This window comes from Engraulis encrasicolus, chromosome 3 (assembly GCF_034702125.1).
Source record: "Engraulis encrasicolus isolate BLACKSEA-1 chromosome 3, IST_EnEncr_1.0, whole genome shotgun sequence".
Taxonomy (NCBI): domain Eukaryota; kingdom Metazoa; phylum Chordata; class Actinopteri; order Clupeiformes; family Engraulidae; genus Engraulis; species Engraulis encrasicolus.
This window is the reverse complement of record NC_085859.1, coordinates 16,179,301-16,197,433: the sequence shown is the minus strand read 5'-3', so window position 1 is coordinate 16,197,433 and position 18,133 is coordinate 16,179,301. Positions and strand designations below refer to the sequence as shown.

The following is an 18,133-nucleotide window of genomic DNA, read 5'->3' as shown; positions in this document are numbered from 1 at the left end:
CCTTTCCAGACCATTTCTTTCATCCTCCAGTGGTTACCATCTCCTTTCAAATAAACATTTAGACACTGGGGCTCGTGGTTTTGGTTAGCCCCTGTGACCACAGAGGACGGAAATGTAGATATTCAAAGTAAATTCTTGCTCTTTTTTTTTATTTCACATGGGTGTTGGTGGCAGGGCTGCTGACAGGTTTGATTGGGCCGGGGACAAAAGCATCTGAAAAGGCCTCCCTCTCAATACATACTGTACAATGTAATGAGGTCCCAATTCTAGGCCCCCCTCTTTCCCTGGGTCTGGAACAACTGATCACTTTGTCCCCTCCTGTCAGCTTCTCTGGGTGTGGGAATATTGGTTTAAAACTTGACCTGTCCGGCAAAAAAGATGCAGATACCACCGCACTGCTTTGCACATATTCCACCAAGGTATGTGCTGACTGTTCAGCTCAACCAGTCAACCATTCTTACGTTCCTATGTACACAAAGCAGAGTGGACCTGCCCTGTGCATTTCAGGCTTTCAGACCATCAGGAATCAGGAAACGGATGGAAAGTTCTAAAAGAAAACAAACAAGCCAAAAAAGAGAGAGAGAAAAAATCTAAGCGTCTGCACACCAGAGGGCTATACTAAGAAGCTGGTTCAGGAGTAAACCAGGCTAAGTCAAGAGGTAAATAATCTAATACAGGCGTCACCAACTTGGTGCCCGCGGGCGCCAGGTAGCCCTCCAGGAGCTACTGATGTGCCCTTCAAAGATGTTAGCAAACAGTGACGACTACAAGATTTTAGTCACATGTTTTTCTTAATTTAAATATGAGATTATTTCTTTATAACCTATAAGCAAATTATCATTCAATCATAGTGTGATTTAGGAATGATTTCAAGACATCAGTAGAGAATTTTGAACAAACAAGTAGCCCTCGGGTAGCTCTCAGTAGCCCTTGGTAGCCCTCGAGTAGCCCTCAGTAGCCCTCAGACCCAGAAAAGTTTGGGACCCCTGGTCTAAGAGAAGAGCCTGCAGTCCTCAGAAAATGAGGACTCCAGGCTCTTCTATTAGACGATTTACCTCTAAGCTTAACCTGGTTTACTCCTGAACCAGCTTCTTAGCATAGGCCCCAGGCAACGGATGGAAAGTTCTAAAAGAAAACTAGCAGGCAAAAAAATAGGAAAAAAGTATCTAAACGTCTGCACAATGGGACTTGAATAAAGCTGTAACCGGTTGACAGCACGTTTCTCTTGGTTTACCCATGCTGTTTGTTGATGTGGGTTGGTGTCTTTGTCACCATATTGTTTGCCTGAAATGGACTGGCCATCTGGCATAGAGGGCATTTCCCGGTGGACCCCGCTCCCTCGTTTTTTTTAAATGTCTGAAAATAGGGGCCCATGAGGGTGCGGGGCCCACCGGTTAGTCAGCTCTGCACCGCTAATGATAAGGGGGCCCTTTGGGCCAAAAGTGCCTGGGCCCTATTTCTCCCTCAGTCCAGCCATACTGTTTGTTCATGTGGGTTGGTGTCTTTGTCACTATGCTGTTTGTTCATGTGGGTTGGTGTCTTTGTCACTATGCTGTTTGTTCATGTGGGCTGGTGTCTTTGTTTTTGTCTTTCTCCAGGGACCTCAGGAACAACCTCATCAGCACTATCATGCCAGGAGCCTTCCAGAGCCTCACAGCACTCAAGAAACTGTAAGTCTACATTACATACTGTACTGTACATGCATATTGGACCGACTGCATACTGTACTACTGTATGCACTGTACTGTACTTACATACATACATACATACAGGGTTGCTGACAGCTTTTGCAGGGCCCAGGACAAAAGGTATGTGAAAGGGCCCCCCATCCAATACAATGTAATGAGGACCCAATTCTGGGCCCCCTGTCTCCCTTATATAGTGTGTAGATAAGGCTTTTACTGTGTCTGTTGAATAGAGAATCGACAATACGTTATTGATTTGAATGAGAGGTTTTCAGCAGTTTTTTACACAACACACAATTTTTGTGCAAATGTATGTCTCACTCATGTACATATCAGACTGTTACTGATCTACTGTACTGTATCAACATACATGCTGTGCAATTACTTAACTTACAAGGTAAGAAAAAAAAGAAAGAAAATAATAGACCTCAGCCTCAAGTAGGAAAGTTTACATTTCAGCTGCAAGAATCCAAGCTGTAATCACAGTGTGAAGGCTCTATTAAAATCCACTTTCGTTAACTTTTTATTTGTTTTTTTGGCGTGAGCGAACATTGGGTTTGTGCGTTTTCCATCTTTAAATTTTATTATAAATATCGCATTGCCAATTTGTACAGTATTTTCCATGTTGTCAACCCTGCATGTTGTCTGGATGGAGCGTTACGATTATCTAACTTCTGGGACCGCATGCTTGATAATGGTCATCGTCAATTAAAAACCACTGGGTGAGAACAAAATGGTACAGTACTGGGCAATGGAGCGGAATAGGGAGTTGGGGATGATGGGGGTGGGTGGGCCTCGCTCTCGCTCTCGCTCTCGCTTGGGTGTCACTTTATAACCAAATGACTTCATGAAGTGGATCTCCACTCCAACCAAATGGAGTTAGTGAATCACACACACACACACACACACAGGGACGCTGCTAAGGTTTTGGAGGCCCTTAGCATAACTGATCAGGAGGCCCCCCTCACCTAATTAAATAATAGTAATAATAATAATCTACTAGCTAATAAATATTTGTTTTGTAATGTCATGCAATATTTTTTTTCATGGTGTTTTTTTAAGTCAATGTCAATTTAAGAAGCCCCAATTTTGGGGGGCAAAGTAAAGTGGTTGGTGCCCCAAGCACTCTGCGTACTCTGCTTATGTCTAGTGGCGGCCCTGCACACACAACGCAAGCAGTGGCACTGCACGGTTGGCCAGTTTGCGATGCGGTGCCACATGTTCCATGCGAGGGTTCGAGCCAACATCTGAGTTAGCTTGTGTCAGCCCTAATGAATAGCTACAGCATGCGCTCCCTCCGCCATGTTTATGAGAGAATTAGGGCGACTTAATGACAGAACATGTCGAGGAAAGTTGTACTCATGCAAGACTTATGTGAAACAACATCGACAGCAGCAGCACCAGAAAATGGTACTGATCTCCTCCTCCAGTTCGATCATGGCCAGGAGTCGGGGGACATACAGTACGTATGACTTCCCTGACAGGAGAGCTGATTGTGCAACACCAACAGTGTGGCACTTCTGTTTCTGTGAAAGTACTCATATGAATTAGGCCAGCGGTTCTCAACCTTTTTTGAACAAACGCCCCCTTGACCTAAACATACAGTAAGCCTAACAACGCCTAACCTGGTTCTCACGCAGATGGATCCGAAGATGCACGAAGCACTAGGGGTCTCGCGAGAGCCAGGCTAGAAAATGCTCCCCTTAGTATTAAAAAGTAAAATAGACTAATGCCCCCCCCCCCAATGGCAACTAAGCACAATCCCTCCTCCTCTTAGATGCCTCCTTGTGGAATCCCTGCTGAAAAACACTAAATCAGACTGATGATCCTGCTGGAGAAAGGTTCTAACAGAGCCAGCAACAGTTGTTTAACTTTCAGCTGGCTCACGTATTAATATGCGTTTTTGAAATGGTAATGATATGAGTGTATGCTGCTGTGAAACGGTTGGGAAGAAATGGTTTATGGAGACCAAGCAAAACACAGCTGCAGTGCTGTGAGCCAGTGGCTTCATTTTTAATTTTTCATCTTGGTTTGGAACTCCCAAAATCCCAAATGGGAAAACCATCAGTGTGGTCCAACGTGCATTATATTATATTTGACTTCTCTTGCAACAGGCACGCATGGATACATTAGCCCTCCGTCCATCACAATAAACCCACATATTTCTCTAAGGGGCTAATGGTTTCACAGTTAGAGAATAGAGAATTAATTGAGAAAGTACGGATAGTCACATGTTGAGTATGTGGTGGTCATTTTTTAATCCTATATCTTACAATGTTTACTTGCTTAATAACAGGAGAAACAGCTAAGAATGTTTAAAGGCCAACTTCCGATAAACACACAGCTTTACTGACTCCTTTTGAAAATCGGACGGTCACCCCAAGTTAAACTCACATGCAAGGCTCTCATAGCGGTGCGTCACCTCGCCTGGCTGTGTTTCCCGGTGTTTCCCAATTGACATAAATAATGCAGAGAAACGAGCGAATCACGAAAGCCTTTCTGTGTTGCGTCACGTCGAAAGAAGGCGTTGCCCACAAAGGTTTATGTCGACCCATTTTTCTAAAAACATGTAGAGTATTTTTTTTCTGCTTGTTTTCAAAGCAAGCAAGGTCTGGTGGCCCGAAACCTAGCTTAGCTTAGCTTAGCTATCAGCTGGTTGCTACTCTCAGATACACACAGAGCACAAAGCTTCATACATACAGCATACATACCCACTCTGGTTGCTCCGTGCCTGCAGTTCGCCTAGGGGTCGTTGTCGAGAGAGCACAGCCCTTGCAAGTCAATTGGGGATGTTGGGGTTTAATAAACGATAGATAGGGACCTGTAGACTAGCGTTGTTCACACGCAGCACGCCGAAAACGTGTTGTGTTGCCGGCTGTTCAAATAATATAGCCAAACAGCCGTGGCTTAAGCATGGAATGTGTTCATTTAGGCTAGCCGATTTAGCATGTAAGTCAATGAGACATTCGGTTTGTTTTCACCCATAAAGGGGCGTAACGCAAATTTAAGAGCAAAGTACCCGGATGGTCGTTCATGAGTATAGTGCAGTACCACCCGGGGAAGTGGCGACTCTATTTCACATTACAATCTCTCTGAGAGCAGGACGAGTGAGCCAATCAGAGACACATTTCCACAAGAGCAGGAGGAGTGAGCCAATCAGAGACGCATTTCCACGAGAAACTCGGAACACCTTCTCGTTTCTCCACAAGCCACCTTGCTAGCTTGCAAGAACGGCTTGAAACAAAGCAATCAGAACGTTTTTTAAAACAGGACCAATGCGTAACACATTCAATATATATAATGGGGAACAATATTAATGAAATGACATTGATAGGACATCTTTAAAAGATAGCAATAAGAAACGATGAACTGAAGAAAGACTCACACCACTAAACTCTTAAACTTGAGCCTCTGAGTCCTGAAAACGGAGGCAACAAATAAAATTGTCGTGGTCATCGAAGCCAATACTCAAAAAAAGTCCCCATCGTGGCTACATGCTTTTGGCTGGGCTAGCTCTGGGCACCATGTGACTTGAGAAGCTAAGACAGTAGGACACAGCTTTGGCCGATGTGCTTTGTTGCTCTTTAAAACCGCTAAAGCAGCGTTAGCTACATTACTGTCACCGCTGCCGTATTGAATATGACAGGCCAGACACCCTCAGCATAGTTGGACCCGTTTGGACTCACTGGCACTCATGAGGACGCTCTGGCCTGCGTTGTGGTCGAATCCCCACATCGTCCATCTTAAGAGATGCTCTTGCAGATGTGATTTTGTGTGTGTGTGTGTGTGCGTGTGTGTGTGTGTGTGTGTGTGTGTGTGTGTGTGTGTGTGTGTGTGTGTGTGTGTGTGTGTGTGTGTGTGTGTGTGTGTGTGTGTGTGTGTGTGCGTGTGCGTGTGTGCGTGCGTGCGTGCGTGTTTTTTCCCAAACTTCCTTTGTCTTCCTTTCCTTCTGTTGGCCCGTGTTTCCCAGAGACTTGGGAGGCTTTTCGAAAACAAACAGCCAGGCCAGAGATAAACATGTATTTCTGTTGGCTCTGCTGAGACAGCAGCACTGCACTGTGTTGGGAGTGACAGTCGGCAAAACAGATTCCTGTGGATTCGCAATCTCTGTTCCTCGTCAGGGCCGGATTAATGCAGAGGCTAGATATGGCAGCAGCCTAGGGCCCCCCACCTGCCAGGTGGCCCCTCATTACCCAAAATTTAAAAATTGCAGAGTTGTAAACAAGATGCAATATTTAAAAAAATCATCCATTGTGGTGAGTACAGTTGGGTACAGTTGGGGCCCCACAATAACATTTAGCCTAGGGACCCTATGTCATCTTAATCCGGCCCTGATCGCAATACTGTCTCTGTGTCCATTTTCATATCAGTGTTGTTCTAGCATACCACATTGAGCAGACACAGCAATGTTAATGAGGGATAGCAAATTTAGCATAGCTTAAGTTGCGAAATGAATTTGAACCAAATCTCCCTCGGTGGGTTCAACTTTCAACGACAGTTAAATAGCAACACAGGCTTTGACAATATGGCCCAGTCAGTCATGGGCCATGAAAGAGTCTAGGCATGCTTCCAATTAGAGGCACCATTTAAAAATTATTATAGGAAAGGATGATGAGAGAAGAACACAACTGCAGGGAGGAATGGAAAAGCTTCTGTTTTGGCAGGAAATCCGTGTGTTTAGGTTACTGTGCATTTTTATGACTCTCTTCTCTCATCTCTCACCCCCCTCTCTCCACTCTCCTCCTCTTCTCCACTCTACACTCTCCACTCTACTCTCTACTCTCTGCTCTTCTCTCGTCTCTCTCCTCTCTCCTCCTCTTCTCCTCTCTCTATTCTTTTCTCCACTCTCTTCATTCCTCTCTTCTCTCCTCTCTCCATTCCCCTCTCTCCTCTCTCTTCATTCCTCTCTCCTCTCCTCTCCCCACTCACTCCATTCTTCTCTCTCCTCTCTCCCACATTCCCCTGTCTCCACTCTCCTCTTCTCTCGACTCTCTCCCCTCCTTATTCTCCTCTGTCCACTCTCCACTCTCCTCCTCATCTCCCCTCTCCTCTCCTCCTCTCCTCCTCTTCTCTGGCAGGGATCTGTCCAACAACCGCATCGGCTGCTTGACATCAGACATGTTCCAGGGCCTATCCAACCTCACCAAACTGTAAGTCTTTTTGTAAACACAAGATAAGGGGAAGAGAACAAGGAATTGTTGACTGAAATAACAGATGCTTGCGGACTCATCTATTACAATGACACTGATGTTTGTCTCAGTGGGTCCATGGGACGTGTCATACTGACAGCGTGAATTGTCTGTGTTTTACGTGTGTGTGTGTGTGTGTGTGTGTGTGTGTGTCTGTGCTTGTGTGTGTGTGCGTGTGCGTGTGTGTGTGTCTGTGCTTGTGTGTGTGCGCGTGCGTGTGTGTGTGCGCTTGCGTGTGTGTTTATGTGTGTGTGTTCTCTTCTCTCCTTGTGTGTGTGTGTGTGTGTGTGTGTGTGTGTGTGTGTGTGTGTGTGTGTGTGTGTGTGTGTGTGTGTGTGTGTGTGTGTGTGTGTGTGTGTGTGTGTGTGTGTGTGTGTGTGTGTGTGTGTGTGTGTGTGTGTCCGGCTAAAAGGAACCTCTCAGGAAACATCTTTTCGTCTCTGGACCCCAACGTCTTCCAGGAGCTGCCGTCTCTAAAGCTGGTGTGAGTAGACGTGACTGAACACCGCTGTCACCCCCCCTAATCTCCCCTGCCATGCTGCGCACAGTCCGCAGTTAAAAAGCACAGATAGCCAGTCCTGAAGTGTCTCAGCATTGCGCATGCCTGACACGTATGCAATGGAAACCAGCTACATTTCCCTACAACAGGGGTGGGGAACCTTTTTCATTCGAGGGGCACTTCAAATTCATCCGAGGGCCGTAAAAGTCCTCGGAGGGCCATAATTATGAACACAAACCAGGATTTCCCCTGCACTTTAGGCCTTTATTGAAGGCAGTATATCTTTAAAACCCCACCTTGTCTTGGACCCCTGAATATAACTTAATTGTATTGCAAATGTAATTTCTAATATTCCTTTACAAAATATTTCATATTTCATGTGAAGCTGCGAAACATTAAAACAATATTGAGGGCCGGATAAAACGGCCTCAAGGGCCGAAAAACAGCCCTTAAAACATAGGTTCCCCACCCGTGGCCTACAATGTACACAAAAAATGCAGTATTAATTCAACACTTAGAGAGTACTCTGGGGCCAAACACAATCAACAAGATGTTAAATCAACTCTCCAAGTGTTACACTAGCATGTATGTTTTTACTGTAATCAAAGCTATAGATTTTATCCCCCAAAGTCAGGAAAGTTGAGGGAAGGGGTAACCTATCAACATATTAAGTAAAACCTACGTAAAATGCAGCACCTTGTGTGAAAGCCAGCATCCTGAAGTTACTGACCGGATGTGCACACTTGTCTGGAGTGGATGTGCATACTCGTCTACACCGGATGTGCGCACTCACATACATTGACGTGTACTGTAGTCTGATGCATGTAGTGCGATGCATGCAGCATTTGGTAGAGCAGATTTAGCGATACGTTCCCCAGTGGAACATTATGAGGATTAGGTCTGTCAGCTCTAACAGAGAGGACCAGCCTGTAGCAGCGCCATTCCCCAGAAGCTAAATTTTTATCCCCGTACATCCATCCACCACCATTACCACCATCATCACCACCACTACTACTGCTGCTCCTGCTGCTGGGAGAGGAACTGGGGTTGTGCACTTCGTAGGCTTATACGGTGTTCCATTCCACTAGTGCAGGGTTTCCCAAACTGGGGTGCGTGCACCCCTGGGGGTGCGCAGCCTGCCATAAGGGGGTGCGCGAGCTGAATAGAGCAATGGCGGATATGTGAGTTTTTATCTAGCATTAATGAACATTAAGTAGTTTTTAATAGTTTGGTGGTGCATTATATGCTGGAAGGCTCCATCTGAAGTGTAGTTTAATTTCAAGACTATTGGAAAAGAGGATTCCCCAAAAACGACTGTGCTTAATATGCAATGAATGAGCAGTGAATCCATACTTGCGCGGCCATCAGCACACCAAACTATTCGCTCAGGGGGTGCGCGAACCACATTGAAATGTACAAGGGGGTGCGCAGGGAAAAAAAGTTTGGGAACCCCTGCACTAGTGGAACACTGTACTAGTCATTGAAAAGGCTTAACTACTTTACTACTTTACATTGCACAGTATTCAGTAATGTATTATGACTTGGTCGTTGCCATTCTGGAAGAAACAAATTGTGGCTAGCCACAAGAAAACAGTCTGCAAATAGGCCCCGGGGAATAGAGTTGGTTTATTATATATTTCGATGGTACAAATTCCAAGTTTTTAAATGATACCTTACACATGGGAATCTGGCAATATCTGATGGCAATATCTGATGAATGTCCTTTTTAATGTGTTTACTTCTTAAAGTTGTAAATCAGGGGTGTGTTCTCGAAAGCATAGTTGTTAGCCAGTTAGCAACTTGGGTAGTTGCATTGCAAACAACAAAGTAGCTCTGAAAGTTTCTCTTGACATGCAGTTAGACAAAATGTTGGCTTTTAGATAAACCAATATTATTTTCTGAAGCACCAGGCAACTTGTTCAAGACCTCAACTTGCACATTCAGCAAGAGAATGAAAAAAAAGGAAACGAAAAAATTGTGATTTTCTCAGTTCCGCTGTCAGAGACATGTGTCTCTGGGTTTGAAATACAGTCACAATTTACAACAAGGGTCACTGTCTTTACACATTAAGTAGTGCCATGGCCCAGTAGTAAGGGAGGTGGTCTTAAGATCACAGGGATGGAAGTTCGAATCCCAGCCTTACCTCTCCCTACACTTCCATCCATGGCTGAGGTTTCTCGGGTGTAATTCCTGCAGTTTAATCCAGGGTTAGCATGACAGACAGACGTTTCGGCCTAAGCCTTCTTCAGCATCCTTTGGTTAATCAGTCCCCCCACCAACCTGGCTGGTGAAGAAGCCTTTGGCCGAAACGTCTGTCTGTCTGTCATGCTAACCCTGGATTAAACTGCAGGAATTACACCCGAGAGTGTGTTTTAAAAAAAATATATATATATTAAAGGGGTATGCCACTATTTTTGGGCTTAACACAGTTAAAATCATTGGCTGGGGTTTATAAAGGTGGCAAAGTGTCTTATTTTTCATGTTAAGCGTTGTCTTGCTTTAAGACAAGTTATAAGAGGGAATATGTCGCTAAGCTAGTGAAAGTCAATGGATCCGTGTAGCATTGTAGCATACTACACGGATCCATTGACTTTCACTAGCTTAGCTACATGCTCCCTCTTTTAACTTGTCTTAAAGCAAGACAACGGCTTACATGAAAAATAAGACACTTTACCAGCTTCATAAACCTTGTCCAAAGATTGTAACTGTATTAATCCCCAAAATAGTGGCATACCCCTTTAATCCATTGCCTCCTCCAACAGCAACTTCAACTCTGAGTTCCTGACGTGTGACTGCGGCCTGCGCTGGGTGCCCTCCTTCCTACACAGCAGCAGCGTGCGGCTGGGCGAGGACACCCTGTGCGCCTATCCCAAGAGCCTCCAGGGAAAACCACTGCGGGACATCAAGGACATGAGACATCTCAGCTGTGGTGAGCAGCCAGCGACTTATACTGACAAGCGTACAGTAAACAAATCAAACAAACACATCAATATAATGTAAATCATGCGGTGATATAGCGTTATTTCTGTAAAAATGAAAGCATTAGCACTAAGACATTTGGACTCGCACGCCCATGGGAACCCAGGTTCGTGTCCGGCCTGAGTCATTTTCCAGCCCTGACCCCATCTCTCTTTCCAACTCGTTTCCCGTCATCTCTTCTCTGCCACTATCAAATGAAGGCATAATCTACCTGATGTCCCAATTTACCTTAGTTCACCCAAGTCATTGTTGCTATTTGCACCCGGGTGTGAATAGTCATTGTTGCTATTTGCACCCGGGTGTGAATAGTCATTGTTGCTATTTGCACCCAGGTGTGAATAGTCATTGCTGCCATTTGCACCCATGTGTGAATAGGGTGAACTAAGGTAAAGTGGGACACTCTTTTGGGAAATTGCTAAAAAATTCACTTGAAGTTTTCAAGACACCAACATTTATTCATTTTATGTCTTCATAATGGTCTTAGCTACATTTCCATAAAGGAATTATTATTAAAAGTATAATATTTTGCAATCTATTATTAACATTTAAAGAGAGTGAGACACCATGCTTTGTATGAGAAAGTGTTCAGGTAAATTGGGACACCCTTTCAGGTAAAATGGGACAGTCTGTTTGATTATCATTATTTTTGCCCACACTGAAGAATAATACCGTTTTTCTTTCATTAACATTAGACGAGAAGCTTAACTATTCAAAAAATGATATAACATCACTAAACATTGAATGAGCAGGGCATGTTTGACTGTGGCCATGTCCAGTTAGTGTCTATTGTGTGTGGATGTGCCTATGAGAATGCAGGCCTATGATGTGCTAATATGCTATGCTAACAGCTCATAGAATGTATATCACCACCGCTACATAAGCCCATTCATATGCTAGGAGAAAATGTCCCATTTTAGCTGAAAAAATTGGATTTTTTTATTTTATTTTGTTGACTCAATTTAGCTTCTCTAAAATTACTCCACTAAAGACCATAAGTCCAAATGTTTTGAGTTAAACCTGTAATAAAACAACATACTGTATATTTCAATCATAATCATATGTGCAATATCATCACTGATTCAGCCATAATATCCTTATGATTGCAATGGCATATTCAACATGACAGGGGGTTCAACTGACAAGTGTTGGGTCCACTGTCACTTCAAACCTTTGTTCCTTCCCTTTATGATAGTTAACTTTAGACCAATTTAATGTATTCCTTATATAGGACACTTGCAATAACAATATAATATCCCATTTTGTGATTGGTCGCTAATATTTAAAGAGATAATAACTTAAAAACGTATTTTTCCCTTTCTACCTGATGTCCCAATTTACCTTAGTTCACCCTGTACACTTGGCAGTGAGTGAATGTAATAGGATGACGGTACACAGCGTGTGGTGAATTCACCATACCTTAGTTCACCCTACTGTACACTTGGCAGTGAGTGAATGTAATATGATGACGGTGCACAGCGTGTGGTGAATTCAATGTCATCTTAACCAATTTTCCTGCTGGCTCTTATGCTTTACAGTACGGAATCTGTCTTCAGAAGCAGAGAGAGAGAGAGAGAGAGAGAGAGAGAGAGAGAGAGAGAGAGAGTGTTGAGAGGGGTCTGAGGGTCTGGTCAGAGTCCCATTGTGTTTGGGTTCCGCCTGCTTGCCTCGCTACCTAAGAGGACCCCATCTCTGATTCTGTGTGTGTGTGTGTGTGTGTGTGTGTGTGTGTGTGTGTGTGTGTGTGTGTGTGTGTGTGTGTGTGTGTGTGTGTGTGTGTGTGTGTGTGTGTGTGTGTGTGTGTGTGTGTGTGAGGAGGGCTTGTAAGAATACACACACACACACACACACACACACACACACACACACACACACACACACACACACACACACACACACACACACACACACACACACACAGACTCTCTCCCTTCCATCAGTATTTGTATTGACTGAGTGAGTTAACTGCCATGGCCTGGCCTGGCCTGTTATATTAATTCTTCTGTGGTTTGCCTCTATGAATGGATGCTTCTTGCCAATGCTCTGACCTTGGGAAACAGGCTGATTCACTGGGCCTGCATATTTTCTTATGCAAAAACACAGTAATGATATGGCAGCAAAGAATTCTTCTCGAAGACACTAAGCATTTCCTCTTCCTCCTCTCCTCTTCCCTCCCCAGCCCTCCCCTTTCCTCTCCTCTCACCCTCCTCCCATTGGCTAGAGTTGTACAATTCACGGTATAAAGATACAGCTTCGGTGTATCCCATGTAGTTCAACCGGACACAGAGAGGCAAGGTTTGGCAAAAGGGTTCAGTTGTCCCAGGCCCAGGAAGACAGGAGGCCCAGAATTGGGTTCTCGTTACATTATATGTATTGGGTCGGAGGCCCTTTTACGTAGCCCCTTACTGCCATTGGGGTCGTTGGTGGGCCTAGTCACTATTTGCTGAAAAAACTCCACTACATCATAACAACATTGCTACGACATTACAGAGAGCCTTAAAGGGGTATGCCACTATTTTGGGGCTTAATACAGTTAAAATCGTTGGCTGGGGTTTATAAAGGTGGTTAAGTGTCTTATTTTTCATGTTAAGCGTTGTCTTGCTTTAAGACAAAGTCAAAAAAAGGGAGCATGTCGCTAAGCTAGTGAAAGTCAATGCATCCGTGTAGCATGCTACATGCTACAGTGATCCATTGACTTTCACTAGCTTAGCTACATAGTTTATAAACCCCAGCCAACGATTTTAACTGTATTAAGCTCCAAAATAGTAGCATACCCCTTCAAATAACAGATTAAGACATAGCCATTGCGATTTTGGTGACAGTAAGGTTATAGTACAGGCTCTGCGCTAAGGGTTTAATTTGGTCCCAGGAGTGGCCAAAGCTGATCACTATGCATGGGTTCTAAAATTTGTTTATAACCTGACTGCGCGAAACTAACTGCGCACAACTCAACCTCTGATTGTTGGAAACCGCTGTCGGTCAAAAAAATAGCTCACGTGGTTGGCTGCCAGTGTCTTGCCCCTCCTCATAACACTGTGTTGATAAACATTCAAAATCCATGTATAGTAAAACGCGATTATTACAGTGGAATTGATGTGGGTCTTGTTGTTTTGCTTCCAGACGGTACTCTGGAGCTCCACACGCTGTCCCTGCTGCCGTCCCTCAGGCAGGTGGTGTTCAAGGGGGACCGGCTGCCCTTCCACTGCACCGCCGCCCTGGTGGACAAGCTGACCGCCCTGCACTGGAGGCACAACGGCCAGCCCGTCAGCCACCAGCCCGAGCAAGGGGTGCACCTGGAGGCCAGCGAGACGCACGACTGCACCTTCATCACCAGGTAGGATGTAAGGCTTTAAAGTGATACCGTCCCATTTTTTGGAAATGAGCTTATTTTACACCTCTCCTTGAGTTAAATAATTGAGTTTTACCTTTCTCTTGTACTTTCTGCCGTTCTGTGAGTACGGCAGTGCAAATTTTACCTTCAAGCTAGCAGTTAACATTGAATCCTATGAGACCAGTTAGCCGCTATGTGGACTGTCACTTAGTACTTACGCTGGTGACACATACACATGAATTTGGCCATGCGAAGCAAACTTCGCCGTTCATTCCTATAAGGGAGGCGAAGGCAAGCGGACAGCAGCAAAGCAAAGCACAAATATTCCACCAAGTTTAATAGTAGTTTTGACAATATAGTACACTGGACTTGACTTAGTATCTACGTGGTGTTCATGACTGAAAGCTGTGCTTCTGTGTCTGTAGCGAACTCATCCTGTCCAACATGGACGTGGATGCCAGCGGGGAGTGGGAGTGCGTGGTGTCGACGGGCCGCGGCAATGCCTCTCAGACCGTGGAGATCCTGGTGCTGGAGAACAGCGCTTCCTTCTGTCTGGAGAACGCCGTCAACACCAACCGAGGGGACTTCAGGTTAGTAAAGAAGATACAAAGGGGCATGCCGGGCGAATACACTGGCGGCGACCAGATTAAGCTACAGAGAATTGCTGGACTGTGCAGCAAGAGCGCTACGAGCGATAAAAGTGACAGAGTATGTCCGTTAAAAGCAGAATGGCTGTGTTGGCTCATTCGCATAATATTCGCTGAAGTCATGGTTGCCAGATGAGGCTGATGATTTCCAGCCCAAAAAATGCTCAAAACCCGCCTAGAAGCACAAAATCCCGCCCAATGCTATTGATTTCTATGGCAAAAATTGGGCGGGTTTTTCTGCTAAATGCCATTTTTACCCGCACACGGGCATCCTAAGCAGCCCAATTGGGCGGGAAACAGCCCCGTCTGGCAACACTGGCTGAAGTCCAACTACAAACTGTCGCTCAAATCGCCTCTTGTTGCCCAAATTGTCTCTTCTGTCGGCCACGACTCAATACCAAGTCAATTAGACAGAGACTTAGTCAGGAGACTACAGGTAATATTACTCAGGTGTGCCTCATCTGCTCCGGATGAGGTCAAGATCCAAAGCAGAAAGGAACAAGCAGAGGAATTCCTCCATACCTTGATACGAGCACTGTATAAAAAGCCTTTATTATATCAAGGCAAAACTGTTTAAAATTACAGTATGGCCACAATGTGTGAGCCCACATGCTCTTAAACTGTTTTTTTAAAATACACTTTTTAAAAACGGTTTCTTTAGGACTTTTTAAATGTTTGTCAAATATATGCCTTGTCTTTGCCTTTTCCTTCATCTTTGAGAATTCCTCTTAGTTGATCACTACCGGCTGGACACGAGCATCATCAAACTACATACTGTTGGCACAGTCAAAAATGTCCAGTGTCAAATCCAACAATGGAGGGCAATTCAGGTCTGAGCCATTGTAAGCCAACATATTTTGGTTGGAGAGTTAAACATCGAGAGTTTAAAGCAACTCAACACTTCAACACGTTCCCATTTTGAACAGATGGAATATGTTAGCAGCACTGACATCTGTAGGAAGAAATCTCAGATGTTATTTTAAATGTAATGGTCACAAACGGCACTGAAGTTTGAAACCTGTTCAGACAGAGATGCGTACTGGATGTAATTCATAGCACTTCCAAACACTTTATTGGCTGTGTATTTGTTTGCATACGCTTTCTGGTAAACGGCCGACTGCATTCGTGGCAGTCAGTGTGCTGGCTGGTGTCCCCTGCTGATGTGGACTGACTGTATATTCATTGAGAGCTGACTGAGGCTGAGTACAGAAAGTGTTTTGTAAGATCTGAACTCTGAAGTACTTGGCTGCAAGGTAACCTGGCTGGGATATACTGGAAATTAAAACTACTCTTCATTACGCCTGATTGAAAACAGGATGAGGTCTACTGCACACAGGCATACAAGCCAAGGGATACTGTCACACAATCGATCACAGAAACCAGCATGCATCAGTCACATACTGTACACATCAGGCTTGTACGAAATTCCGAATGGAAAGAATTTCAATTCAAAGTAATGCCATAATATGAACACTAGGTGGTGGTGTTCTATGTACTTTCAATGGGTGGTGTAGATTAAATTCAAAGAAATTCAAGGTAATGGCACCACCTAGTGTTCGTATTATGGCATTATTTTGAATTGAAATTCTTTCCATTTGGAATTTCGTACAAGCCTGGTACACATTCCTCAGAGATGTGACAGTGTTAAAGGAGCACTCCTGCCAATTTTAATGTGCTGTTGTATTGCTCATGCTACCCTTGACTTGTCAGTAGCCGGTGATGCCTCAGTTTTTGGCTTTTTTTTAGGGGCTTTTATGCCTTTATTTGACAGGACAGTCGAAGATGGTGACAGGAAGCGAATGGGACAGAGAGACAGGGGAGGATCGGGATATGACCCCGGCCGGACTCGAACCGGGGTCCCCGGGGGTGGGCATGCAAGCCCAAATGTGTTTTTTTTGTTTTTTTTTAAAAAAATGAACATAGGCCTACTTCAAATATTTTCCCAAAAGGCATCGCTGTTTGCTAGCTGTCTGCTGATGTTGCACAACCTTTTGGATGTTTTTGGGAATAAATAAAAATGTTTTTTTTTTTTTTAAATGTAAAAAACGTTGCCCCCATTAGAATAGCTCATATCTCGGAGAGGGCCGAGCCAAAAACTGCAGTGTCACCGGGTACTGACAAGTCAAGGGTAGCGTGAGCAATACAACAGCATATTGAAAAAACACAAAGTCAAAGCATCTTTGTAAGATGCCATGTTCCTTTTTTCTTTCTCTCGCTCATATCCTGTAGATGGCCCAGAACTCTGGCTGGCATCACCTCCTACCTGCCGTGCCACCCGCCCCGCTTCCCTTCTCTCTCGGCGGGCGAGGAGAAGAGGGCATCGCGCCACTGTGACCGCCTGGGCCGCTGGGAGGAGGGCGACTACAGCCAGTGTCACTACACCAACGACATCACCAGGCTGCTCTACGACGTCCTGCTGGTCAGTGGCACAACTTCACACCCACTTGTAGAGAGTTACTTGTGCACAATCCCTGGTGCTGAACAAAAAGATTACGTATTTTTTGAAAAAAGTTTCGCACACTCCTTTGGATTTTTTCTTCTTTAAGTTTTTTTTTTCTTCTTTTTATTCATTCATTCATTGGCAATGACGTTTCGACCTCTCGGTCTTCCTCAGATTCTAAAGACCGAGAGGTGGAAACGTCATTGCCATTGAATGAACAACCACACACCACACACACAAACACACACTAACAATGGATGCGTTTCCACAATTTCCACAATTTCTTTGCCTTCAATGACCATGGCAATAAACTTCTTGAATCTTGTTTGTTAACTACTACTCTGAATGCTCTGAATTTGAGATCATAAATACTTCCGACCCATTGTTCGTTTAGCAAAAGTTTCCAACCATGTGGGATTTTCTTTTCCAGAGTTGTAATAAAGTAGAATTATTATTCTTTCTTTCTTGAGATTGACTGGACATGATTTTCTGTGAGGAAAAAAAAGTCTTGGAAAAAATAGTGGATTAAGGGAACATGAGGGTGAACAGGAGCTGTTATTTCTTTCTTTTTGTATGATTTTTCTGTAAGCCCAGGTCCAATTGACCTGGTCCTGAACACCTTCTATGTAACAAAAGCACAGACACGCCACAGGAGGTAGCCCCATAATGCATGCTGTACCATCTGAAGTACACTGTAGTAGTCATGGAAAGGTTAATTACCATAGCACTACTTTGACATAACACAGGGCCTTTAGTACGACTCGGTCATCGCCATTCTGGTAACAACAAAATTATAACACTGTGTTCTAACGGGTTGAATTATTGACTGACAGAATCAGAGAGTTTAATTTTATTTGGTGTGTTGTTTATCGTCTTCCAGAAGCCCATTAGTCCCTCCAATGCGGTCCTGCTGGCTCGAAACGCCTGCCAATTATATGCCAATGTAAATGTTTACAAATGAATTTTAATACATGTGCAGTAGATTTTGCATGTGAAAAGTCCAAAGAATATGGGGCAATCATACAATACATGCAATATACATAGAAACGTTAATGCAAAGATTGCAAACATAGAATCGCAAATGCTTTCACTAATTCATTTGATTTAAATTATTGACAGACAAAATCAGAGAGTTTCATTTTATTTTATTTCTTGTGTCTGGTCTGTCAGAAGTCTTTGGCTGTTCAGCTGACTGTAGAAGCTTTTTAAAATGACCTACTCAATGCCATGTTCACACTTTGCCTGATGAAGACCTGAAGGTCGAAACGTTGCACTCTATGAAATAATTCACAGTAGACAAGCAGTGTGGCGGACTTTATCTCTTTTTCACTTCGTCTTCTAGAAGCCCATCAGTCCCTCCAACGCG

General features: G+C 44.2%; 1 protein-coding gene across 1 annotated transcript in view; it reads left to right on the top strand.

The window, feature by feature from the left end:
* adgra2 (adhesion G protein-coupled receptor A2) overlaps positions 1 to 18,133 on the top strand; it is a 167,984-nt gene that overhangs the window by 129,937 nt on the left and 19,914 nt on the right. Inside the window, exons 3-10 of the mRNA XM_063193413.1 lie at positions 1,599 to 1,670; positions 6,764 to 6,835; positions 7,287 to 7,358; positions 10,136 to 10,302; positions 13,470 to 13,683; positions 14,106 to 14,270; positions 16,557 to 16,746; positions 18,110 to 18,130. Of these exons, the coding sequence (XP_063049483.1) occupies positions 1,599 to 1,670; positions 6,764 to 6,835; positions 7,287 to 7,358; positions 10,136 to 10,302; positions 13,470 to 13,683; positions 14,106 to 14,270; positions 16,557 to 16,746; positions 18,110 to 18,130 (973 nt within the window). The remainder of the gene's footprint in view (positions 1 to 1,598; positions 1,671 to 6,763; positions 6,836 to 7,286; positions 7,359 to 10,135; positions 10,303 to 13,469; positions 13,684 to 14,105; positions 14,271 to 16,556; positions 16,747 to 18,109; positions 18,131 to 18,133) is intronic.